Source organism: Oratosquilla oratoria, chromosome 31 (genome assembly GCF_046742065.1).
Source record: "Oratosquilla oratoria isolate Oo_2021 chromosome 31, ASM4674206v1, whole genome shotgun sequence".
Taxonomy (NCBI): Eukaryota; Metazoa; Arthropoda; class Malacostraca; order Stomatopoda; family Squillidae; genus Oratosquilla; species Oratosquilla oratoria.
In genome coordinates this window covers 22,436,607-22,464,169 of record NC_134807.1, presented here as the reverse complement: position 1 = coordinate 22,464,169, position 27,563 = coordinate 22,436,607, and the positions used below count along the sequence as shown (strand labels likewise).

Genomic DNA, 27,563 nt, shown 5'->3' with positions numbered 1-27,563 from the left:
CTCGTCAGATATCGTAAGTTTCACAATGACAGAACAACAGTGATCCTTGTGTGTTTGCTTAGCATTAGCTTACCTCTGGTTAATAAATATAATTACTTTATTATCTAGTTACCTCAAAGGAGTTGGCATCGGAAAGAGTGGCGCTTGTGTTCGAAGGCCTTGATACAGTTGCCCAAGTCAAAGTCAATGATGTCCTGGTCGGACGCTCGGACAACATGTTTGTGCGCTACATATTCGACGTCAAGGATTACCTTAAGGTGTGTATGATTGGTGTCTCTTGTGTCAACAGAATCCATTTGCAAAAGAGGAAGAGATACTGTGTGGAAATAAAAAAATGTAGGGTTATTCCTGAAGGTGAAATAGGCGCATGAGAAGATAAAATATTCATATCTATTGAGTGGCAAGGTGATAGCGGACTGGATTGAATCATACCGTCCCTGGTTTGGGGATACGCGACCGTTGGATTTGACTATATAATATTATATATAAATGGGGTCCTCGACATGCGTCATTTCGACTTTACGGCGGCAATCCCACAAACAACAACAACAAGAATAATAAATCGACTTGAGCAGCGCGACGTATTTTTATAATCACTTATACAGAATGTACAATTTCATTTGTCATTTTGGGGACTTCTCTTTTTTTTGTGTCCTATTATTAATTTTTTTTTGCAAAATTTCTGTACTATAATTATGTTCTCCCACTCATTTTCCTAAGGCCTATTTCTGTTTCTTGATATATGGGTATGACCTTAGGGTATTTTAGTTTAGGTAAGTGACTTGATATATGGTAATTCCGATATATTTAGTCGAAAATCTCCAAACGACGGTCCTTAAGAATGGATTTCCGACGTAACTCGAGGACCCCCCCCCCCTCTCTCTCTCTCTCTCTCTCTCTCTCTCTCTCTATATATATATATATATATATATATATATGTATGTATATATATATATATGTATATATATATATATATATATATATATGTATGTATATACAACAAATCAACAAAACTTAATCTTCACTCATAGGTAGAGGGTGACAATGACCTGTCTATCAGCTTCGAATCCCCTGTTGGCTATGCGAAGGACGAGTACGAACAACAGAAGGCCGATTATGTGGTGCCACCCAAGTGTGTTGTGCCCGAGTTCCGGGGCGAATGCCACGCTAATCACATTCGGAAGATGCAGGCATCTTTTAGCTGGGACTGGGGTCCAGCTTTTCCCAATCTGGGGATCTGGTAGGTAGATGGTTAGATAAATGACTGTTGCCCATATTTACAAAGTGGCATTACGTGATTATGCCTGTAATAAGAACATTTATTTATTTTTCCGATCGTGTATTAGTAAATACTTTCTCAGTCAATGCAGCTGCATTCAAAATCTCATTTAATGTTTCCACCCTTCCATCAGGAAGCCTTGGACGTTGGCAAGCTGGAACAGTCTACGAATTGCTGATGTGTTGTTTGCTGCAGTCCCTGCATCGTCCCTTCCGAACGTCCCTACGGCTCTGAGGCCCGCCTGGAATGTCACAGTAAAAGTAATAATACTGATTTTTTTCCGGAAAATACTAAAATACTAGTATGTGTGTGTATATGAGCATGCCCATATGTGTGTGGGTGTGTGCAGTGAAACCTTGGATCACAAAAACGCTTCTTATTACGAACAAATCGGTTCACGAGCAAAAGAAAGAAAGAAAAAAAAAATCTCGGGTTACGAACGGTGTCTCGAGTGACGATCACGAAAGCCGGAAATAACGGGGGGCGACAGGCCGGGGTATCGGCCACAGAGCGTCAGTTGCGATGTAGCTTTCGCATCATACACATCCGCATCATAAACATCTTCAATTATAATGCCATGTCTCAGCTTAGAAACATTTTAAAATGTAGACAGAAACAAACCTTATTGGACACATTTTTAATGAGGCAGAGAGAGAAAAAAAAACTGGGAAGCTTTGATGTCATAGCCCTCTACACTAACGTCACAATTTGAGATGGAGTGCAAGCAATTAAGGGAACTGTAGATAACATGTATGAAAGCAACCTGCCTATACCAAACTCTTATTATCTAAGATTTTTTTATTTGTAAGTCTTGATGGTAGTATAGTTTTTCAATTAAATTTAAATTTAACAGTTTATTTAACAAAATATCACACATTACATTTTCATGTTGAAGATGTACATATATACATACATAAATATTAATTTGTTGAAAAGGAGAGAGCAGAAGCAATAGCTTATAAAATGGAATTATGAGTTAATTTTGGGGCATTCATGTTCAAAGGTCTAGTCATGGTACAATAATAGTGAACTTGCATTTATAACAACTATTAAGATGATAGGTAGAGGGGCATACATAGGCATACAATATATAGATGATATTTTGGTACTCATCTACTAAAATACATAGATAACTACCCTGGCTGGCTTATAATGGGCATGGTGGATTTGACAGGGGGAGGTTGTAAACTCACTCCAAACAAAAATACCATGTCTGGATGCTGTAAATAGATACATAGTTTTATTTTGGCATCCTACTGGGTGGGATATAGGGATGACCTGTCATCCATGAGAAGCCAAGATGAGAGGGAGGAAAGGGTGGTGGATGGGAGTGGAATGGGTGGGGATGAAATGGTTGACGAGTTAAACACCATATCTTGTCGGCAACTGCCACTTTCAAGGATGAAATGGTTATATGCCTTTTGACTTTGGCTACCTCCCTGGTAAGGGGGGAAAAGCCCTTGGTATAGAGATAGGATAGATATATCATACAGTATAGTATTGGTTGTCAGCCTTAAATGAATAGAATTAGTATAACTTATTGTGATTGATCTTTGGTAATACCTGTTACACAATTGTCATGACTTGATATTGAAGAATGTTATATTAATTGAGATACCAGTATTCTAATTCTGTAACAATAATTAGATAAGTTTCGTTTTTCAAATTTGTGTTTAAAAAAAAAAAACAGTTTATGATACTGTTTTTCAACAAATTCTGGTTTTCACTAGAGCTGAATATTGTTTTTTCTATGGATAAGATCAAACAACTGTGAGAAGAATTCCCAAGTATCATTATAACAGTATCTGTCCATTCCTTCTGTATAATCGTAATCTAATCCTTATTTATTTTATAGGCATTCTTTGACATTGCAAATTCATCAATACCTCTCGTGGGAAGTATCTCTGTAGAATTAGAGGGGATCTTCAACTCCACAACAGAAGTTGACACCATGCCAAAGGAAGATGTCTACACTTTTACAACATCAGTCTTTGTAGACGAGGTAATATTGGTGACAATTTATTTATCTGAACCTCTCTCTCTCTCTCTCTCTCTCTCTCTCTCTCTCTTTTTTTTTTATGTCTGTGGCTGGATTATGATGGTCCACCATATCCAACAGTGTGATATCATCTGTGATATTGTGCAGCACCCAGTTTATGACTACCTTGTGTGAGCTAGGAGAATGGCTCTTTAATAGCCTGATTATCATAATTGCTCATTATAGTGACAGCATAGGAAATGGGATCACCACTCAGGAAAAAAAGATACCTGGGTGTGAATGTGGCAGGAAAGGGAAGAGTGAAGGTGGAGGTAGAATGTAGGTCGAGAGGAGCAAGTAAATGCCTTGGGGGATTAAAAATTGTAATAAGAAATAGGCATTTAGGAATGGATGCTAAGAGGAGATTGTATGAAGGAGTGATTGTGCCAACTGCAATGTATGGAGCAGAAACATGGAACATAAGAGAGGAGTTTGAATATGTTTGAACTGAAATGCTTGAGAAGTATGTTAGGGGTTACTAGGCTGGATAGAGTGAGAAACAAGGAGGTGAGGAGGAGAACAAGGGTGGAAAGGGAGTTGAGAGATAAGGTTGATGAAAGAGTATTGGGATGGTTTGGACACATGGAAAGAATGAGTGAAGAAAAATTAGTAAAATAGGTGTGGAAGGCAGAGGTGGAAGGAGTGAACATGAGGGTGTGACCAAAGATGAGATAGATGGATGGGGTAAAAGGGGCATGGGGAAAAGGGAATGCCTATTTAGGAAGGAAGGAAGGAAGGGAGAAGATAAAAGATAGGGGTGAATGGAGAATGGTTGTGTATGGATGATGCTGTGATGCATGAAAGGGAGTGGGTGGGGGATGGAGGGTGAGGGAATATGTGTTAATGGTATATTGATGTAGCCCAAAGGGATTTCTCCCTGTCTTCTCTTTTTCTGCATGAGGGGACAGAGAGTGGGATTGCTGATTAAATGAAGGGGCTTTGCTGTGGATGTGCTGTGTCTTGCTACATTGTTTCTGACCCAGGGCAGTGGGCAAGTTGCAGAAATGACCTGTCATCCAGGAGGGGCCAAGGTAAGAGGGAGGGACCATGTGGGGATGGAATGGGTTGGAGTGAATTTTATGCCTTTGTTTTTTGGCTACCTCCCCTGTAAGGGGGAAAAAGCCATTGGTATATACATATTAATATTCATAAATAGCTGGAGTCCAGGAACCATTTTTGTGGGAGAAAGTATACGCTGGACTCGACGTTCGTCAATTTATTCCGACGTTTCGATCCCCGGACAGGGTTCGAAACGTCAGAATAAATTTACGAACGTGTCGTCCAGCGTATACTTTCTCCCACAAAAATACATATATATATATATATATATATACAGGTAAACGTCGACTTACGATGGCCTACGATGACGACGACGACGACGACGACGACGATTACATTCTCTCAAATGTGCCCTAAATCCCATTCTCTGTGGTTTTCAAAATTCGCTATACATATTATAGTGTTTGAATATGGTAAAAAGGATAAAAATAATTAAATAAACTACTGTACATGTTTAATAGGCTATATTCAGTATCTCTGGTGGTTAATATACAGGTAGGCTAGGTACAGTGACCACGGAACAGAGTGATATATATATATATATATATATATACGCTGGCTCTATCGAAACCTACTGCCATCGTAAGTCGACGTTTACCTGTATATATATATATATATATATATATATATATTGTGTATTTACCTAGTTGTATTTTATGGGAAGGGGAGCTATGCTCGTGGTGTCCAGTCTTCATATCTCATTTTATCTAAACTATTTTTAAATTCATGTATTGTTTTTCCACACACCACTTTCTCATCTAACTTGTTCCAACTGTCTATTACTCTGTGAGGAAAGCTGTTCTTTTTCAGATCTCTTCTATAGCTGTCTTTTTTTATTTTCTTTCTGTGTCCTCTTGTATTTCTATCATCCCATTTTATCAGATTCTCTCTATCAGTAATTTCTATGCCTTTCATGATTCTGTAAATAGCTATCAAATCTCCTCTCTCTCTTCTTTGCTCTAGTGTCTGTAGTTCAAGTTTTTGTAGTCTCTCTTCATATGATAGTTTTGAAAGTGTTGGTGCCAATTTTGTAATTGCTCTTTGTATTCTTTCAAGTTTTTTATACATTTTTTTTGTACTTGGTGACCATATCGTTGCTGCATATTCAAATCTTGGTCTTATCAGGGTGATTAGAATTTTCTTCACCATTTCTTGATCCAGGTATGTAAATGCAACTTTGATTGTTCTTATTAAATGATAAGTTTCTCCAAAAATCTTATTTATATGTTTCTCAGGTGACATATTATTCATAACAATGACTCCCAGTTCCTTCTCATTTTCTACTTTTTTTATTCCTTCTTCTCCCAATTTATATGATCCTGTTATTCTGTTTTTGCTTTTTCCAAATTCCATTATACTACACTTTTTTGTATTGAACTCCATCTCCCACTTCCTACTCCATTCCTGTACTATATTTAGATCACTCTGTAGTGATTCACAATCTTCTTCCGTGTTCACTCTTTTCAGTAGTTTTGCATCATCTGCAAAGAAGCTCATATAGCTTTCAATTCCTTCATCCATATCATTAATATATATAGCAAACATTATTGGGGCCAGAACTGTTCCCTGCGGGACACCGCTTATTACTTCATTCCATTTTGAGTGCTGGTCTCTTATCACTACTCTCATTTTTCTTTCTTGCAAAAAGTCTTCCATCCAATTTAGCAATTTACCTTGTATTCCTCCTTCAGATTCTAATTTCTTAAGCAACTTCTTATGTGGTACTTTGTCAAAAGCTTTTTTTAGGTCTAGAAATGCACAATCAGCCCATCCATCTCTTTCTTGTATTATATCTATTAGCCTTGAATAGAAACATATTAAATTGGTGACGCATGATCGTCCTTGTCTGAATCCAAATTGCCTTGGATTTAGTACGTTGTTTTTTTCCAAGTATTTTACCCATCTACTTTTGATAATTCTTTCACAAATTTTTGCTATTGTACTTTTTAGAGAGACTGGTCTATAGTTGGTAGGTTCTTCTTTATTTCCTCCTTTATATATAGGTACTATGTTTGCTTTTTTCCAATCTTCTGGAACTTTTCCTTCTTTCAAAGAACTGCTTATTATGCTATGTATTTTGTCTGCCAGTTCATTCCTGCATTCTTTCAGTATCCAGTTTGCTATTTCATCTGGTCCATGCGATTTTCTGACATCAAGATTACTCAAGTGTATCAATATTTCATTGTTTGATACTTCTATTTCTTCTATAGGGGGGACTTTCTCTTTCCATTCAATCTCTTCAGGTTGTATGTTCTCCCTTGTAAACACTGATTTAAAATGTTTGTTCATAATTTCCTCCATTTCCATTTCCTCAGTGTATTCAACTCCCCCTTGTCTTAATTTCTCCAAGTCCTGTTTGTTTTTCAGTTTATTGTTTACAAATCTGTAGAATAGTTTTGGTTGATCTTTACATTTTTCTATGACGTCTTTTTCATATTTTCTCTTTTCCTCTCTGCACGTTTGTACATATTCATTTCTATAACCGGTATATATTTTCCATTTTTCAGGTCTTCTGTCTTTTTTCCATCTGGTCCAGGCTTTGTCTCTTTTGTCTTTTAACTCCCTACAACTTTTGTTGTACCAGCATTTTACATATTCTTTTTCTTGTTTTTGTCTTGGGACATACTTTTCCACTCCTTTTTTGTAAATTTTTGTCAAAATGTTCCATTTCTCTTCCACTGATGTTTCTTCTTTGTATATTTCTTCCCAGTTTTCTTTTTGAAAGAATTCTCTTATTTTATCAAAGTTTGTTTTTTCATACATCATTCTTCCTTTTCTATATTGTTCATTTCTTTTGATATATTTTTCTTCATTAAGTTCCAGTTCAATCAATATGTGGTCACTTTTACCTATTGGTGTTTTATATTCAATCTTGTCCACTATTCTAGGTTCAGATGTAATTAATAAGTCTAGTCTCGATGGTTCTTCTTCATTTCTATACCTAGTGTTCTCTTGTATCCATGGTGTCATTGTGTGGTCAATAATCATCTCAAGTAGAGCGTTTCCCCATGAGTCGTCTCCACCCTTTACTGTCATCTCTTCCCAGCAGATTTCTTTGCAATTAAAGTCGCCCATCATAACTATTCTTCCTCCCTCTTCCATTATCTTGTTTAATGTTATCTTTGTGTCCTCTAACATACTTTTATGTTCACTCTCCTCCCATGAGGCTGTTTTTGGAGGCACATAATTTATCACAAATTTTCTGCTCTTCTTATCTCTGTCTTCCACTTCTATCATAATCATCTCTACTGTATTCTTTCCATATATGACACCTTTCACGTTTATATCCTTCTTAGTCAGGAACATAACTCCACCCCCTTGCTTTTTCTCTCTGTTTCTAATCCAATAATTGTATGCATCATGTCCTACACTGTTGGGTGGTAGTGGGCCTTTTAATTTTGTTTCTACAATTCCCATTATGTCCGGTTCTTTTTCCTTCAAATAATCATTCAATCCTGTTATTAATCCATCTATATTTGTGTAAGACACTCTTAGTTTTCTGCCACTTCCATTGTGTTCTCTGTTTCCCTTATGTTTTTCTTTTGTATGTCGAACTTCCTTAGTTTCATATTCACTACTCTCCAATAGAATCTCTCTTTCTCTGACTCCGTTCTGTTCTCGTTTTTTGCCTTAGCTTCAAGTCTTTTCTGCTTTTCTTCCTCTCTTTCCTCTTTATTCATTTCCCTTTTTATCCATACCTTTTTATATTGTTCACTTGTTGCTAGTTTCCCTGTTTTGGATAAGATATTCTCTGCCATTGTTTGTGACTTGAATTTAATCTTAATTGGTCTGGTCTTATCTGTGCTATACTTTCCAAGTCTAAATTTCTCTTCGATTTGTTTCATAATTTCTGGTTCATCTTCCTGAACTGACTCTAGTAATTGGCTTACTTTTTCATTTTCCTCTTTGATTCTTGTGGTTCTATCTGGGTTGTGTTTCTCTTCCATTCCTAATATAATTATACATCTCTTCTTGTCTGCTAAATCTCTTACTATATTCTCCTTTTGTCTCATCACTTTAATAACTGAGTCTTCAGTATGTTCTTTCAATTGCTGTTTGACTATGTCAGTGAATGAAACCTTATTTCCTTCTTGGGTTGCTTTCCAGTTCTTAGCTTCTTTAGCTATTGTCTCTCTGTTTTCTTTACTATTCTTCAATTCCTCATTCTCCACCTTTACATCTCTTAACTGTCTTTTTAGGTCTTCTATTTCATCAGTTAAGTTTTTATTCGCCTTTTCTAGTTCTTCCAATCTTTCAACCCTTTGTAAAATGGTGTTCATATGACCGAACCTACGCTCCAAGTCCTCGATCACCTTATCAACCTTCTCCTCTAGTCTTGTCAGTCGGGGGGGGGGGGGGGGGGTTGTGTCCCCCCCACCCTCTTTAAATCCCTTGAAAATATTCTCATCACTTTCTACTGTATTGCTCCTATCTATACTTCTAATCTTTACATTCTTATTAGACATTTCGTCGTCTTCCAGTTGGGCTTGCGGTCGTTTGTTTACTTTTCGGCGGTCTGCTTGGGCCAAGTCCTCTACTTCCTCATTTCCTTCCATTTCCCCAGCAATCCCTCCCCTTCTCCTCTTTCCTTACTTTCCCACTACCCCACGAGCAATTTCCCCCCCACCCTGTAAATACAAAAAGGCACTTCTCTTTGCGTTGGGATCCACAATCGGCACTTTTCTTCAGAACGTTCTTCAAGCCGTCTGTTCGTTGAAAGTGTGTGTGTGTGTGTGTGTATTATTATTATTACTATCATTATTATTGAAATGTAGATTGAGAGAAGCAAGTATATGCCTTGATGGATTAAAAAGTGTTATGAGAAATTGACATTTGGGAATAGATGCTAAGAGGAGATTGTATGAAGGGGTGATTGTGGTGACAGCACTATATGGGGCAAAAACATGGAACATAAAAGTGAAAGAGTTTAAATGTGTTTTAGATTACATGCCTGAGAAGTATGGTAGGGATCTCTCTTAGAGAAAGTGAGAAATGAGGTGAGGAGGAGAGTGGGAGTGGAAAAAGAATTGAGAGATAGGGTTGATGAAAGAGTATTGGGATGGTTTGGACACATGGAAAGAATGAGTGAAGAGAGATCAGTAAAAGAAATGTGGATGGTAGAGGTGGATGGATTTAACATGAGGGGGCAACCAAGGATGAGATGGATGGATGGGGTAAAAGGGGCATTTGAAAAGAGGGGATGTCTGTTGAGGAAGAGAGAAGACAGAAGATAGGGGTTAGTGGAGAACGATTGTGTATGGATGATATTGCAATGCATGGGAGGGAGTGGATGGGGGATGGGGGGATAGGGAGTATGTGCAAATTCTGATAAAACCCAAAGTGATTTCTCCCCATCTCATTTTATGCATGAGAGGACGGAGAAGGCGGGTCGCCAATCAAATGAAGTGGCCTTACTATGAATGTGCTGTGTCATGCTGTATTGCTTCTGACCCAGGGTTGTGGGCGAGATGTAGGGATGACCTGTCATCCAGGAGGAGCCAAGAAGGAGGGAGTAGTGGTGAATGGGAGTGGAGTATGTGGGGATGAAATGGGTGGGAGTGGATTAATGCCTTTGACTTTGGCTACCACCCTTGTAAAGGGGAAAAAGCTGTTGGTATATGTTTGTATCATTATTATTTGACCCAGGATGATGGGTGAGATACAGGGATGACCTGTCATCTAGGAGAAGCCAAGATGAGAGGGAGGGGTGGGGATGAAATTGGTGGGAGTGGATTTATGCCATATAAGGGGGAAAAAGCCCTTGGTATGTGTATGTTTCTATGTATCATTATTATTGTTGTTGTTGTTTCATTACATAATCATAGCCAGGGAGGTATATATACTAATGTAACTATACTATTACAGAGATTAGTTATGAGAAAAAAAAGAGAAAAAAACTGACTTATATTTCATTGTATCTCATTTATTATAGGATAAGGTCGATATGTGGTGGCCAAATGGTTATGGTACACAACGCCTCTATGACCTAACCGTGGGCTGGAAGAATAAACACAGACCAGAAGAGTCTTCAAAGTCTGTTCGTGTAGGTTTCAGAACAGTCGAACTTAATCAAGACTTTGTGGTTTCTGAAGATGAAAGTAAAGGTGGGATGTACAAAGTAAATCACAAAAATTGTTGTAACTCTCCTTCTCCTTTAAATGCAAGCCTTACAATTGATTTAAACAATAACAATTTTACTGTCCATATGCATATTACTAATGACCCTAAACTTCCACAAACTATTAATATTATTCTTCCATGAACAGTTGACAATAGTTGAATATTGTCATCTAATACTGATTATGTTAGAGTCTTCTGATGTCATATCTTGTGAATTCTTGTCATTTACCACAGTGTTACTTTTGTTTTGATGCAGGTCGCCACTATCGTGTGGTGGTTAACAATGTAACAATGTTCATGAAGGGGAGCAACTGGATTCCAGCCCATGTTCTTCCTGAACAAGTTACTTCCAAGTACACGAAGGAACTTCTGGAGGCTGCTGCAAACACCCACCAGAACTGCATCAGGGTCTGGGGAGGTGGCATCTACGAGTCTGATGAATTTTACAAAGTAAAATAATCACTGCACTAAACAGCCCATTCATTTCCTTTGCCCTACAGCCATGCTTGTTCTTAGTCACTCACTCAGTTAGAAAGAGTGAACACATATATCATTACCAACAGCAATAATAGGAAAAATACACTCAGTTTGAAATATTTTTTAATCTGTTACCTAACCTAGCCCAACCTTATCTAACTTAATGTAACCTAACTTAAACTAACTCAACATACTCTAACTTAACCTAAGAAAATTGGATCACTGATTTACATATTTTGAATATTCATTGGGATCTTGTAATAGAAGGATGTAGAATATCAGTCAAACACATTGTGATACTGAGGTTATTGCTCCTTTCCTATCAGATCGCAGATCAACTTGGCATCTTGATTTGGCAAGACATGATGTTTGCATGCTCAATGTATCCAGTGAATCAGTCCTTCCTTGACTCTGTGACCCAAGAAGTAGAAACACAAGTAAGACGGCTTCAGCACCATCCATCCATCCTCCTTTGGGCGGGGAACAATGAGAATGAAGCAGCCCTTCGAGGCAACTGGTGAGTGATAATTTTGGGATACCCAAGGGACTCTTGACAAAGGTCATCTGGTAGTTCCTTGAGTCTTCTCACATTTCCTCTTAGTTCTGTCTGATTCTGTCGAGAAGTGGTTTCCTTTAATTACTAGTCAAAGACAACTTTAACCAAAGCTGTTTTAATGATATATCTAGTGGAACAAACTTCATAAAGTAGTGTTGATGTATTTTATAGTCATTTTCCCTTAGTTACATCTTTGATCATTACAAATATATAAGCCTCACTATTCTTTGATGGAAACACCAACTGATATCTCATTGTCTTGTAAGACAACATGGCATACAGCTTTTCCACCAGCAGACAAGTCTTTTTATATTTAAAAAAGTTCACTTCATATTAATGAAATAATTCACTGGAAAGGTCCATTCAAGTATGAGAAAATAACAAGAAGATTGAATATCTAGTTTGCGGTTTGCATAGTTCTGATTCCAATGTTTTCTTTTTTTTTTGTTAGGTATGGAACTTGGATGAACTTTACTCGCTACAAAAAGGATTACATTAAGTTATATGTGGACACCATCCGGGTAACCGTCCAAAAAGAAGACCTAAGCCGCCCCTTTGTGGTCAGCTCTCCAAATAATGGAATAGAATCTGAAGAAGAGGGTTTTATTGCAAAGCACCCATACGACAACAAATATGGTGATGGTAAGAGATCTGCAATGGAAAACTTAGGAAGATCATATTCTTTCTATTCTCTACCACAGTCTCAAATCTCAAAAACTAGAGGAGAGTAACTCTAATATACAGTACATATTCTTTGCTAACTATTTTTTCAATGCAGTTCACTACTATAACTACTATGGTGATGCCTGGAACTGGAGGACTTATCCACGGACTCGTTTTGGCTCTGAGTATGGCTTTCAGTCTTGGCCCTCCTTCCTGTGAGTATAGTTCTTAGTCTTGCCTCTTCTTCATGTATATCCCATTGTTGATTTCTTAGTGTACAAAAGGGTTAGTTAGACTTTGAACCAATGATTAAAAGCCAGGATAGAAAGAGTATGACTTGTTTCTGTAAAACTTGGGTAGGTGAATATGACTAATTAAATGCATACACATGCACATATAAGAGGACATGAGAAGAAAGTTAAGAGGGACAGTTACAGAAGAGATCTGAAAAAGAATAGCTTTCCACACAGAGTGATAGATATCTGGAACAAACTGAATGATGAAACAGTGAGTGCTAAAACTATACATGACTTTAAGAAAAAACTGGATGTGGAAAGATACAATAGTGGGTCACTACAAGTATGGCTCTTTTCCCGCAAAATACAACTAGGTAAATACACACAGGAGACAGGACCGAATGAGTGTTGCTCCTTTCCTGTATACTACAATTAAGTAAATACATACATACATATACCAAAGGCTTTTTCCCCCTTACACGGGGGGTAGCCAGAAAGAAAAAGGCAAATACAATTGGGTAAATACATACACACACACAAAATGTCAGGCTGGAGAGCAGTAACAAGTGGAGTTGTACAAGGTTCAGTGTTTGCACCAATGTTTCTTGTCTATGTTAATGACATGATAGAAGAAACAACAAGCTATGCCAACATGTTTGGAGATAGTGGTACTCCCCAAGGCAGGTGTAGCTCCTCTTGGGGATCGGTGCCACCTGCGTAGAGCTGATGGCCAGGGGTGGTTGCTGCTGTTTGGCCCCCAACTCTTGGGATTGGGGGGTGGTCCCACGACGTAGACGCTGCAGCTCCAGGACGCAAACAACACAACATACACTCTATAAAGGATTTGTGGGAAAACCCAGTTTCGGCAGTAGTATTCCTTGGGGAGACGGGACTGCTCGGACAGACAGTCTAGGGAACGACAACAACAACAACAACATGTTTGGAGATGATGCAAAAATCATGAGGAGTGAAAAATGAGGTGGAAGGTAGAATATTGCAAAAAGATCTATATACTATTTTTGCATGGAGCCAAGAATGGGAAATGAAGTACCAAAAAATGCAAAATACTAGAAATGGGCAATAGCGACAAAAGGCCCTACTTAAACTATTTCTTAGGAAGCAAACACATTACAAAACAAAAGAGGAGAAAGATTTAGGAGTGTTGATAATGAAAACGTTAAGAGCAACAGTAAATAAACCCAAAAGAGATTGAAATAGAAATGATGAAATGGAAGAAATGATTGGAGTAACATCAATTAGAAGCAAAATAGAAAAGGCACAACTAAGGTGGTTTGGGCATGTGGAGAGAATGGATGAAGAGAGAATTGCAAAGAAAAGATGGAACTGGAGACCAGAAGGTAACAGATCTAGAGGTAGACCGAACAAACGAAGGAAAGATGGAGTTGAAGAAATCCTAGAGGCAAATGGATTAGGAAAAATAGAGGATTTGAGGGAAGAAGGAAGCTTTGAGAGGACAATCTGGAGAAGTGTGCTGGCCCGACTGACAGGCTGAAAGCCTACCTGGGAGCAGAAGTAAGATAAAAGACAACCTGTCAATTGACAGACATATGAGCAGGATTGTGGGAGAGACATATGGACTACTGCAGGGCGTGGAATTTAATGAACCATGCCCTTGGTTCAACTTCACTGGTGGCAGGATTCAAACCGCCCTCACCTCGACCTTTGCCGCAAGTAATGACGCCCTAACCCGCTCAGACTTTGAAAAATTGAAAAGAAAGGGTTGACATGCTTACAGTGTTCAGGTCACTAAAGGGGATAGATTGCATTGATAGAAGAGATCACGTGATTAAAGATGGGAGGGTTTTAACAAGTCATGGAAGTAGATTAAGAAAGACCACATTTCAAAAGGATATGAAGAAACAACTTTCCATGTAGATTTATAAATATGTGGAATAGCTTAGAAGGTGATATAGCCCAAGCCTAAACAGTACACGATTTCAAATCTAAATATGATAATTGGAAACCAAAGATATAGATTAAGTTGGAACTGTACATGAATTTGAGCCTAGGTATGTTAGAAAATTAGAGAATACGAGATAGGACCCAATGAACTTTGCTCCTTTCCTGTATACTACAATTAGGTAAATAAATACACACACACAGCAAACACCTGGTGTAGGTTTCTCACTGTCTTCTTCAATCTTGACAGCTTAATCAGCAGATTGAGTTATTTGTGGGAGCTGTTTACTAAGGTAAATAAAAAACTTCTGGCTGCAGCCAGAATAAACACCTGACATACATACAGGAAAGGGTTTTTAACAGTCTCTTATCTCTTTGTTGTTCATAGAACAATGAAACAAGTGACAGTCGAGGAGGACTGGAGTCGTTCTTCACACATGATGAGCCATCGCCAGCATCACCCACTAGGCAACACAGAACTCAATCTACAAATTGGAGTTCACATGCACATGCCACCTAATTCTCTTGTGGGATATCAGTATTTCCTCTACCTGAGTCAGGTGAGTTATGTTGGTCATGCAACTGATTTGGAATGTCAGCCCCTTTTGAGTGTGCTTTTCATTCACCCAATATTCTCATTAAACTATCTCAGCCCTGTGATAACACCAGATGACTTTATTCAATCAAGGGGATTCACTTGCAATAGAATTTATTGGTTCAATTAATCAGTCAACCAATTATAAGCCACTACTAAACAAGGGTCTCATCCATACACTTTCACAATTCACAAAACTACTCCAAACTCTGCCATGTCTTTTTTTGTAAACTTCTCAATCTTCTCCACCATCTGTCTGGTCCTCCTCTCCCATGTTTTCCACCTAGCATTGTCCTCTAAGAAACACATTTGCTTTATTTCCCATCATCCTTTCTGGTTAATTTTCTTGACCAGTTCCACTTCTGTTTCTTTATTGCCTCCATATGAAAAGTATAGGTACACAATTCTATGCCAGAGACCTCAACCCTGCTCATTATATCACACAAACACAATCAGCTGAACATAACAAAAATCACACCAGCAACTTACTACTTAAACATATACAACACCCTACCACATGTTCCACACAAAAACACATGAACCCAGGTCACTGAACAAACTCTTTAAGACAGACCTATGAACTCAGTATTCCACAAAAAATAGGCATCAGTGCAACAGAAAAATCTTTCACAAGAAAATTAAGAACCACACTAGAGCACTTGCATTCAGAAAACCATTCAGCTCTAAGACACTGCCAGCTCAAAATAGGTCTAAACACAGTATTAAACTGTCCCAAACATAACCATCACGCAGAAGACAATGAGCATCTCAACAACACAATGTTTTTTATATGAATGATCTATGGGTCTCCCAAGTGGCTATTGCCAATTATACAGGGGTAATGGGTCTTCTGCATGAGAGACCTGGGGCAATGGATTGATTGATTTTGTATGATAAAATTGTGAAAATACTAACATGTAAAAATATATCCTATGTATTTCTCTGTTCCTGAAAGAATCAAGGATTTCTTTAGCTAAAATAGACAACTGAATAGTGGTGGACATTGAACTGGTGCAATTATCCCATTTTCTTTCTCATTGCCAATTTTTTTTTCAATTTCTGTTTTGTTTACAGGTACACCAGGCTGTTGCAATTAAGACTGAAACTGAGTTTTACCGTCGTGGAATGTCAAGCCTGAATGAAAATGGGGAGGGGTTCACTATGGGTGCTCTTTACTGGCAACTCAATGACATCTGGCAGGGAGCATCATGGTCTTCAATAGGTGTGTATATCTATTATCACAGTTGCCAAATGTCCCCACAAAAATAACAAAAACTATTCCCTTAAGTTTCACTTACAGGAAACCCAGCTTCAGTCCAGCTGGCAATGGTGATTTTATGGAAAGAAAATATGGATTATTGTCTGTATTGTATTGGTTGGGAAAACTCCTAGACCCTCTTATGCCTTTACTTTTTTTTAGGAATGTCCCCTGTGGGGCTACAAGGAGAAGGATGCCTAGTCCCAATCCCCATCCCTTTCTTCTCGCCTCTTACGATCCAAGTGGAAATACTTGGTGGCAGTATTCTTTTCCCCCACCACAGGAGGTGCTAAGATAAGAGGAAGGGTGGAGGGGTGTGGAGTGTATTCAGGGATGGAATGGGTGGGAATGATTTTATGCCTTTTTTCTTTTTGGCTACCTCCCTTGTAAGGGGGAAAAAGCCTTGGTATATGGTATGGTATGGTATTGGTTGGTACTGATTCTATCACCAAGTGAAAGTAGTAGGAAGAGGAAATCAGTCACTGGTTGTCAGGTCTCCATGTGTGAAAAGATGAAAGAAATACAGTCAAAGTTGATAGAGAGAGATCTTGGGCCCAGTCTGGAGACTGAATGCCAGCTCCTCAGGGTTGCACCCTTGAAGGTAAAGGGGTTGATGGTTTTTTAAAATGGACAGCTCCACCATCTATCTTGTAGAACCACCACAAAGAGTCACCCATCATTGGTCCCTGTCTCCCTAAACAAAAATGTTTGGTTATTGTTGTTATTTTATCAACCATAAAGAAAAGACAAAATTCATATAATTTTATTTAGGGTTTTTTACTTTTCCAATACTGTAGTACTGTACTATATTTGTGTTAACTTCCAGTGATTCTACTTTAATTTTTAGAACATTAGGAGTTCTTCTTGTCTGCTCTGAAAAATCTTGAATATAAGGGAGGAGGGTTTATTGTATGCATGTATTGGTTAGAAATTAAACTACATGTAGAATTAGATTAATGCGTAGTTTCTGTGTACGTGTATTTACCTAGTTGTATTTTACGGGAAGGGGAGCTATGCTCGTGGGGTCCCGTCTTCATATCTCATTTTATCTAAACTATTTTTAAATTCATGTATTGTTTTTGCACACACCACTTTCTCATCTAACTTGTTCCAACTGTCTATTGCTCTGTGAGGAAAGCTGTTCTTTTTAAAATCTCTTCTATAGCTGTCTTTTTTTATTTTCTTTCCGTGTCCTCTTGTATTTCTGTCATCCCATTTTATCAGATTCTCTCTATCAGTAATTTCTATGCCTTTCATGATTCTGTAAATAGCTATCAAATCTCCTCTCTCTCTTCTTTGCTCTAGTGTCTGTAGTTTAAGTTTTTGTAGTCTCTCTTCATATGATAGTTTTGAGAGTGTTGGTGCCAGTTTTGTAATTGCTCTTTGTATTCTTTCAAGTTTTTTTATACATTTTTTTGTACTTGGTGACCATATCGTTGCTGCATATTCCAATCTTGGTCTTATCAGGGTGATTAGGATTTTCCTCACCATTTCTTCATCCAGGTATGTAAATGCCACTTTGATTGTTCTTATTAAATTATAAGTTTCTCCAAAAATCTTATTTATATGTTTCTCAGGTGACATATTATTCATAACAATGACTCCCAGGTCCTTCTCATTTTCTACTTTTTTTATTCCTTCTTTTCCCAAATTATATGATCCTGTTATTCTGTTTTTGCTTTTTCCAAATTCCATTATACTACACTTTTTTGTATTGAACTCCATCTCCCACTTCCTACTCCATTCTTGTACTTTATTTAGATCTCTCTGTAGTGATTCACAATCTTCTTCAGTTTTCACTCTTTTCAGTAATTTTGCATCATCTGCAAAGAAGCTCATATAGCTTTCAATTCCTTCATCCATATCATTAATATATATAGCAAACATTATTGGGGCCAGAACTGTTCCCTGCGGGACACCGCTTATTACTTCATTCCATTTTGAGTGCTGATCTCTTATCACTACTCTCATTTTTCTTTCTTGCAAAAAGTCTTCCATCCAATTTAGCAATTTACCTTGTATTCCTCCTTCATATTCTAATTTCTTAAGCAACTTCTTATGTGGTACTTTGTCAAAAGCTTTTTTTAGGTCTAGAAATGCACAATCAGCCCATCCATCTCTTTCTTGTATTATATCTATGAGCCTTGAATAGAAACATATTAAATTGGTGACGCATGATCGTCCTTGTCTGAATCCAAATTGCCTTGGATTTAGTACGTTGTTTTTTTCCAAGTATTTTACCCATCTACTTTTGATAATTCTTTCACATATTTTTGCTATTGTACTTGTTAGAGAGACTGGTCTATAGTTGGTAGGTTCTTCTTTATTTCCTCCTTTATATATAGGTACTATATTTGCTTTTTTCCAATCTTCTGGAACTTTTCCTTCTTTTAAGGAACTGCTTATTATGCTATGTATTTTGTCTGCCAGTTCATTCCTGCATTCTTTCAGAATCCAGTTTGCTATTTCATCTGGCCCATGCGATTTTCTGACATCAAAATTACCCAAGTGTGTCAATATTTCATTCTTTGTTACTTCTATTTCTTCCATAGGGGGGACTTTTTCCTTCCACTCAATCTCTTCAGGTTGTATATTTTCCCTTGTAAACACTGATTTAAAATGTTTGTTCATAATTTCTGCCATTTCCATTTCCTCAGTGTATTCAACTCCTCCTTGTCTTAATTTCTCTAAGTCTTGTTTGTTTTTCAGTTTATTGTTTACAAATCTGTAGAATAGTTTTGGTTGATCTTTACACTTTTCTATAACATCTTTTTCATATTTTCTTTTTTCCTCTCTGCACTTTTGTACATATTCATTTCTATAACCAGTATATATTTTCCATTTTTCAGGTCTTCTGTCTTTTTTCCATCTGTTCCAGGCTTTGTCTCTTTTGTCCTTTAACTCCCTACAACTTTTGTTGTACCAGCATTTTACATATTCTTTTTCTTGTTTTTGTCTTGGGACATACTTTTCCACTCCTTTTTTGTAAATTTTTGTCAAAATATTCCATTTCTCTTCCACTGTTGTTTCTTCTTTGTATATTTCTTCCCAGTTTTCTTGTTGGAAGAATTCTCTTATTTTATCAAAGTTTGTTTTTTCATACATCATTCTTCCTTTTCTATATTGTTCATTTCTTTTCATATATTTTTCTTCATTAAGTTCCAGTTCAATCAATATGTGGTCACTTTTACCTATTGGTGTTTTATATTCAATCTTGTCCACTATTCTAGGTTCAGATGTAATTATTAAGTCTAGCCTCGATGGTTCTTCTTCATTTCTATACCTAGTGTTCTCTTGTATCCATTGTGTCATTGAATGGTCAGTAATCATCTCAAGTAGAGCATTTCCCCATGAGTCATCACCACTCTTTACTGTCATTTCTTCCCAGCAGATTTCTTTGCAATTAAAGTCGCCCATCATAACTATTCTTCCTCCGTCTTCCATTATTTTAGTTAATGCTATCTTTGTGTCCTCTAACATACTTTTATGTTCACTCTCCTCCCATGAGGCTGTTTTCGGAGGCACATAATTGATCACAAATTTTCTGCTCTTCTTATCTCGGTCTTCCACTTCTATCATAATCATCTCTACTGTATTCTTTCCATATATGACACCTTTCACGTTTATATCCTTCTTAGTCAGGAACATAACTCCACCCCCTTGTTTTTTCTCTCTGTTTCTAATCCAATAATTGTATGTATCATGTCCTACACTGTTGGGTGGTAGTGGGCCTTTTAATTTTGTTTCTACAATTCCCATTATGTCCGGTTCTTTTTCTTTCAAATAATCATTCAGTTCATTCAATCCTGTTATCAATCCATCTATATTTGTGTAAGACACTCTTAGTTTTCTGCCACTTCCATTGTATTCTCTGTTTCCCTTATGTTATTTTTTAGTATGTCGAACTGCTTTATTTTCATGTTCACTACTCTCCAATAGAATCTCTCTTTCTCTGACTCCGTTCTTTCCTCGTTTTTTGCCTTAGCTTCAATTCTTTTCTGCTTTTCTGCCTCTCTTTCCTCCTTATTCATTTCTCTTTTTATCCATACCTTTTTATATTGATCATTTGTTGCTAGTTTCCCTGTCTTGGATAGAATTTTCTCTGCTGTTGTTTGTGACCTGAATTTAATCTTAATTGGTCTGGTCTTATCTGTACTATATTTTCCAAGTCTGAATTTTTCCTCAATTTCCTTTATAATTTCTGGTTCATCTTCCTGGACTAATTTTAATAAACTGCTTACTCTTTCATTTTCCTCCTTGATTCTTGCAGTTCTATCTGGGTTATGTTTCTCTTCCATTCCTAATATAATTATACATTTCTTTTTGTCAGCTAATTCTCTTACTATATTCTCCTTCTGTCTCATCACTTTAATAACTGAGTCTTCATTATGTTCTTTCAATTGCTGTTTGACTATGTCAGTGAATGAAACCTTATTCCCTTCTTGAGTTATTCTCCAATTTTTAGCTTCTGTAGCTAGTTTCTCTCTGTTTTCATTACTATTCTTCTTCAATTTCTCATTCTCCTCCTTTACATTTCCTAACTGTCTTTTTAGGTCCTCTATTTCTTCAGTTAAGTTTCTGTTAGCCTTCTCTAGTTGTTCCAACCTTTCAATTCTTTGAAAAATGGAGTCTACGTTACCTAACTTACGCTCCAAGTCCTCGATCACCTTATCAACTCTCTCCTCTAGTATTATCAGTCGGGGGGGGGGGGTTGTGTCCCCCCCACCCTCTTTAAATCCCTGGAACATATTCTCGTCACTTTCTTCTGTATTGCTCCTCTCTATACTTCTAATCTTTACATTTTTATTAGACATTTGATCCTCGCTAAGTCTTTTGTTTACCTTCCGCTTGTCTGGCTGGTCAAAGTCTACTCCCTCCTCATTTCCTTCCATTTCCCTCAGTAATCCCTCCCCTTTTCCTCTTTCCCTACGGTCCCACTACTCCACGAGCAATTTCCCCCCCACCCTGCAAAAACACTAGGCACTTCTCTTTGCGTTGGGATCCACAGACTTCACTTTTCTTCAGAACGTCTTCTAAGCCGTCCATTCGTTGAAGTGTGTGTGTGTGTGCGTGCTTTAGCGTGAGTTCCAGAGTTCTAGAAGTCGTTGTACCTGTTAATTATTTGTCATATAAATTGTAATGCGAAAGTTGAGTGAATGGGATATAGATCTTTATTACTATCAAATTTGAAGTTGTCATGTAACTGAAAGTGTGTAAATGTAAAATTCTGTATGCAAATGATTAATTGAAATAATTAGATAAATAAAAGTTAGCAACTGTTTTGGATAGGATCCCGAGTGCTTTGTCACGCAGCACTAATCAGATCATTGTGCGAGGTCGTCCTGTACGCATCAGTGCATTTCCGTGACTGTGGTGAAGAGTGGAAAGACGAAGTGTACCTTACTCGTACATTATATTAACTTTTGACGTGCAGCGTTTTACTTCACCTTATTGTTAACCGAAAAACAATAAATGGTGGCGCGGTGTCGAAAGTTAAGTGCTCCCCAACCGGCCTACCCACAGCGTCTACGCCATTAGTGCATCGGCAGTGTACAAGTCTCTCTCTGCATTGTTTACAACAGAGTGAAGATCTGTGTGACCCTTTTCCAGTCTGCGCTCCTTGTGTGATCCCATATTGCATTTTCAAGCAATTCTCTGCCCTGCAAGCGGCATTCCACCATACACAAGCGCCAGTGCTATAAGGTCACCTCACCACGCTACCTCCAACCACGTTCGTCGATACCCAAGCCATCGTTCGCATTTCCCGTCTTTCACTCTCACCGTCACCCTTCAGCTCGCACCCCCTACCCAGCTGTCAATCATTCTACGAGTCAGCTCACCAAACCTTACAGCATACGCGTGACTCCAATTCCTGCAAACGCGTACTTCCAGCATCATCTTCTTCCTCAAGTGGATTACGCAGTTCCAGTCTCTGCTCCACTTCTCCACTTCCAAAGTGGAATCCAGAAACCACGACCGTTTTGAAGTCTCCGCTCCAGCTTCAACTACTTCCACAAACGTCCGGTACTGTGCTTTGCAAAAACGAGGTCACCAGCCCAGCTCACGGCCTAGCTCCATGCGTGACGTCACCGTCCGCGCAAGGCACCACTCCACCTCCATCCGCTCTCCGTTCCTCACAGCGAGACCCAACGGACTCGCCTCCACTGCGACACCAACCACCTCCGCCGTCTTTGCTGAGCGCTCTACCCTCCACATCACCCACCCGACGTCGTCTCCGTTACACGACGATTCCAGTTGGTTTACTGAGCCCCTCCTCCATAAGTGACATTCTTACAGTTTCTAAAGCAGTTCTTTATACTCGTAAAATCAGTGTTGTGTTATAACTTAGCATTGCCATACAAACAATAGTGTTACTTTTTGTTTTCTTTATATCATTACCATTATTACTTGTATTATTTTGTGTATGTATATATTAATGTTAAAATACCTTCATAATTCCTTATAACTCCAATAGATTTCTGTGTACCCTTACTAAAATCTTCCACTGTTTGCAGCAAGTTCCACTGCTCTTCCATTTCACCTGTGTGTTTCTCCATCCCTCTGTGTCTTCTCTCTACATCTCAAGACGTCTTCTTCTAGTATTTCTAAGGTAAGTGGAAAACCATTTTGGCAGTCAGTACATCCTTTATGACAGACCTTCCTTGTAATATTTTTCGTAGCCCCTCCCTCCAGAGTCTACCTTCATCCACAGACTCAACACCTTCACCTCATCCCTCCCCAAAATTCTCATCGCTACTCAGTGTGTCACTAAACGACCTTCCACCCCTACCTTTTTCTCCGTTCTCATCCCCAAGTTTAAGCCCTACCAACATGGCTTCTTCCTCAACCCAACAACCCCGTCAACTCATGACTATTGTACACGACACGGTAGACGTACCCAAATTCACAGGTTCCAATATTCCCTTCCATTCATTCCTTAACAATGTCGAAGCAGCTATTAATCGTAGAAATTGCACTACTGATGATGAAAAACTCAGTGTCCTACGCAGCTTTGTTGATCAGAACTCCGTAGCTGGAGACATCCTGCAAACAGATGCATTTCAAGAATGCAACACATATTCTACTTTTGTTGACTTAATTAAGACTCAATTTGGCCAACACACTACCCTTGGTGTTCTCACTCCCCTATATGACCTTGCCTTACAAATAAACTCTCCTCCTTATGTCAGAAAAGAAAAGGCTGCAAGACTTGCTTCAGACCTAAAGGCTTGTCTAAAATCCACTCTAGCATCTTCCAACTGGGTTGATGCCGATGGAAAAATCTCCCTTAACCAGGTTGCATCCCTCTTTGCGTACTTTCGCTTTCTTTCTCTTCTCCATCCAGACACCTTAAACAAAACCAAATCCATACAGTTCACTCCAAATATGACCATCTCAACTTTGTCTCATCAGATCCAAGAGTCACCAAAGACACTGACAGACATTGATGCCCAGCCAGCCCCAATCCCCAAACCTACCTTAGCAGTTGCACATGTGTCCCGATCTGCCTCTCGGCAAAGATCCACTTTCCGTCCCAGATCCATTTCTCGACCTAGACAAAGATCCTTCTCACGTTCAACGGTTATTTGTTACTATTGCAAAACCCCAGGCCACTATGCTAACAGATGTGCTATTCGTCTCTCCACTCCTCCCGATAAAGATTGCCCTGTCCACGGTAAATGCTTCCATACGGCTGCAGAATGTCGTGTTTTGAACTCCAACCCCTCTCAACAGACTTTCTCTTCCCGTCGAAGTTCTCCTTCTTCTTCTCCTATATGACTATCTCCCTCTCCTTCTCTCAGCACAACCCCTACTAGCATGCCTATCCCATCCCCACCACCCACCCTTCCCATTTGTACTCTTTCTAACTCTAACACATGGTCCAATGCTATTTCCATTCCTGCTATGGTTCATACCTTTCCTATATCTCTCTTCATAGATACTGGTTCTCCTGTAAATATCATAACTTCTTCCACCTTCCACAAACTCCGCCTATCCTATAAGCATGTTACAATCTTGGAACCTTCTGATATCCAACTTACTAACGTAGATGGTGTTCCATTTCCAGTTTTAGGTAAGATCCATCTTCCAATAATTCTTCATCCTAACAGTCACGAGATTCATATCCCTCTATATGTGGCTGATGTACAGTTTCCTGCAGATGTCCTTCTGGGACTAGCCACTATGCAGCAATATGGAATTAGCGTCTTTCCCCAACGCCATGGCATTGCTTACGGTCGTCATTTTATACCAGCCCTACCCTTGGCGACTACTTCTCACCCACCTTCTGCAAATCCCCCCTCCCACAGCATGCCAACTGTGTCAGTGCCCACTATTGTTGCTCCTCCTACCCCCTCTACCCAGATTCAGATAACTCAAACTGAGAGTACTTCCTCCCCTTCTCCTCTAGCTCCCACGTCCCAGGATACTGTAAAATCATCATCTGAACATTCTCTTCAGAATTCACTTCCTCCTTCTAGTGAACAGACCTTGCACAAAGTTCCCACCCGTACAAAGCGTTTGCGTTCTTCTCGCATGCCTAAATCAAGGAAAAGGAATACCAAATGTTCTCCCCCTTCTACAGAATTCTCTCCAACAGAAAGCCAGATTTCTCCTTCCTTGGATGATTTAGTAATTACCTCCTCCCCTGTCTCTGATGTGCTTTCCACAATGTGTCGCACTACTCATGCAGTGTTAACAAGACCTGTGACTCTTCCACCACATGAGTATTTCAAAGTGCAGCTTCGCATTTTCCAAGCTCCGGAATGTGATGTTCTCTGTATGCCAGAATCCACACGTGTCAAAGGCATATCACTAATGTCAGCCTTATGCACTACCTCCAAGAAAGGTCATACGTCTTTTCTTGTTGCCAATGACACTCATGCTCCCCTCCACCTCAAACTTGGTACTAACTTATGTGATTTTCTTGTGTATCCTTCAAGAGTAAAAGTCATAGATGACCAAAATTCTTCCTTGCCAGTTTGTACCATTAACTCCGATGTGCATCAAGCACACGTTCCTATTGACGCATCTCACTTCAAAACCCTTGACTTCCCCGATGCTCAACAGGAATTAACTTCCTTATGCAATGCCTTTCGCCATGTCATTGCCTTGCCAGGTGAATCCCTAGGTTCTACAGACCTCATTCACCACCACATTCCCCTTCGTGATGGCTCTAAACCTTGCTATATTCCGGCTTATAGACTCCCGCACAGTAAGCGCAAGATTGTAGACAAGCTCATTGCAGACATGCTTGCCCAAGATATCATTGAACCTTCTATTTCTGAGTGGAATTTTCCCCTATTTGTTGTTCCCAAACCAGATGGTACATTTCGACCTGTTGTTGATTTTAGAGAGCTTAACAAAATCACTGTCCCCGAAAGAACGCCCATTCCCGTTCTCCAGGAAATCCTACATTCTGTTGGTCAGAATAATACTGTCTTTTCAACTTTAGACCTAATGTCAGGATATTTTCAAATTCCTCTTGCTCCGGAAAGCAGACCTCTAACAGCCTTCTCTACCCCTTCTGGTCATTTCCAATTCAAACGTTTGGCTATGGGTCTCACTTCTGCTCCTTCTGTCTTCACACGACTTATGCATACCGTACTTCATGGCTTAATTGGTGAAAATGTTTTCATGTATTTGGATGACATCATAATAGCTTCCAAATCTGTACCCGACCACATTCACACCCTTCAACAAGTCTTTTCTCGTCTTGCAGATGCCAACCTTAAACTTAAACTCAGCAAATGCTCCTTTCTTAAGAAAGAAATTCGTTTTCTTGGACATGTACTAACTTCTGATGGCATTCTTACGGTTCCTGATAAAGTCAAAGCTGTTGCTGACTTCCCTCGTCCAACGAACCTTGAGCACCTTCGCTCCTTCCTTGGTCTTTCAGGGTATTACCGTAGGTACATCCGCAATTATTCAAAAATTGCAGCCCCTCTTACTTCCCTACTAAAGAAAGATGTACCCTTCCACTGGTCGTCTGCCCAGGAACAAGCCTTTGCAGACTTAAAGAATGCCCTTACCACTGCTCCTGTCTTAGCCTTTCCTAACTATGACTTACCCTTTATTCTCTACACCGATGCCTCATTCCAAGGTCTTGGTGCTGTCCTCATGCAAGAACAAGACACACACCTTCGCCCTATTGCCTTTACCAGCAGACTCCTTAACAAAGCTGAACGGAACTATTCTGTCACAGAAATTGAAGCTCTTGCTGTAATATATGCACTTAGACATTTTAAGGAAATCATTCTAGGCTATCCTGTCACAGTCCATACAGACCACCAGGCACTTCTTCAACTTTTCAGAGGCAAGAACTTGTCCGGGAAACTTGCTCGCTGGTTCTTGACTATTCAAGAATTCAGTCCCACCTTCTCATTTGTGCGCGGATCAGCAAACCATGTTGCAGACGCACTTTCTAGAAATGTTGCTGCTATCAATACCCTCCCTCAGCCAGTCACTCTTACTCATGCGCGTATACAAGCAGCTCAAAGATCCGACCCAATGTGGAAACGTGTGATATTCTCTCTCGAGTCAGGAGATACATCTGATCTTACAGACTTACCTACCTCCTTGGAACACTTCAGACTTGTCAATGACGTTCTTTATCACGAAACCACACTTTCCAACAAGCATGAACCAAACAGACTTGTACAACAACTCGTAGTTCCTTCTGACTTAGTACCTGAAGTTCTGTTCCTTTTACATGATTCTCCACTTGCTGCACATCCAGGAAAAGACAAATGTGTTACACAGGCCAGACTTCAGTACTTTTGGCTTACGATGAGAAAGGATATTCATAACCACATTGACGCCTGTCATTCATGTGCTAGCCATAAAGGTCATATTCAAAGTAAAGTTCCAATATTGACATACCCAATCCCTAGCAAACCCTTTGATATGGTTGCAATTGACCTTCTCAAATTACCACTCACTTCTAGTGGAAACCAGTACCTGTTTGTGTGTATGGATCATTTTTCCAGATTTTGCATACTTGCACCTATCCCAGACAAGACTGCGACAACAATTGCAAAGACATTCATTGACAAAGTTATTTGCCCCTTCACTACTCCCAAAGTTCTTCTCTCTGACAATGGCACGGAATTCAACAATGAGATTCTTTCCAATATTTGCAAGTCCTTTCAAATCACAAAATGTAATATTGTTGCATACCACCCCAGTTCAAATGGCCTTGTTGAACGGCAAAACAGAAAGATTCTCAATGTTCTCCGACACCTCGCTTCTGATCTCCATCTCTCCTGGGATCACCATGTCCCTATGATTCAGTCTTGCCTTAACAGTGCCATCAATAGGTCCATATCAGAGTCGCCTCACTTTGTCATCTTTGGTTCCGACA

General features: G+C 39.0%; 1 protein-coding gene across 4 annotated transcripts in view; it reads left to right on the top strand.

Annotated features, from left to right (window-relative positions):
• The window catches only part of beta-Man (beta-mannosidase), a 71,822-nt gene that overhangs the window by 32,884 nt on the left and 11,375 nt on the right, over nt 1-27,563 (top strand). For all 4 annotated transcript variants that reach the window (XM_076213417.1, XM_076213416.1, XM_076213418.1 and 1 more), the window contains 11 exons: nt 109-257; nt 1,032-1,240; nt 1,413-1,539; nt 3,135-3,281; nt 10,309-10,480; nt 10,753-10,946; nt 11,300-11,490; nt 11,981-12,171; nt 12,308-12,407; nt 14,737-14,908; nt 16,018-16,165. In XM_076213417.1, coding sequence (XP_076069532.1) covers nt 109-257; nt 1,032-1,240; nt 1,413-1,539; nt 3,135-3,281; nt 10,309-10,480; nt 10,753-10,946; nt 11,300-11,490; nt 11,981-12,171; nt 12,308-12,407; nt 14,737-14,908; nt 16,018-16,165 — 1,800 coding nt within the window. The remainder of the gene's footprint in view (nt 1-108; nt 258-1,031; nt 1,241-1,412; nt 1,540-3,134; nt 3,282-10,308; nt 10,481-10,752; nt 10,947-11,299; nt 11,491-11,980; nt 12,172-12,307; nt 12,408-14,736; nt 14,909-16,017; nt 16,166-27,563) is intronic.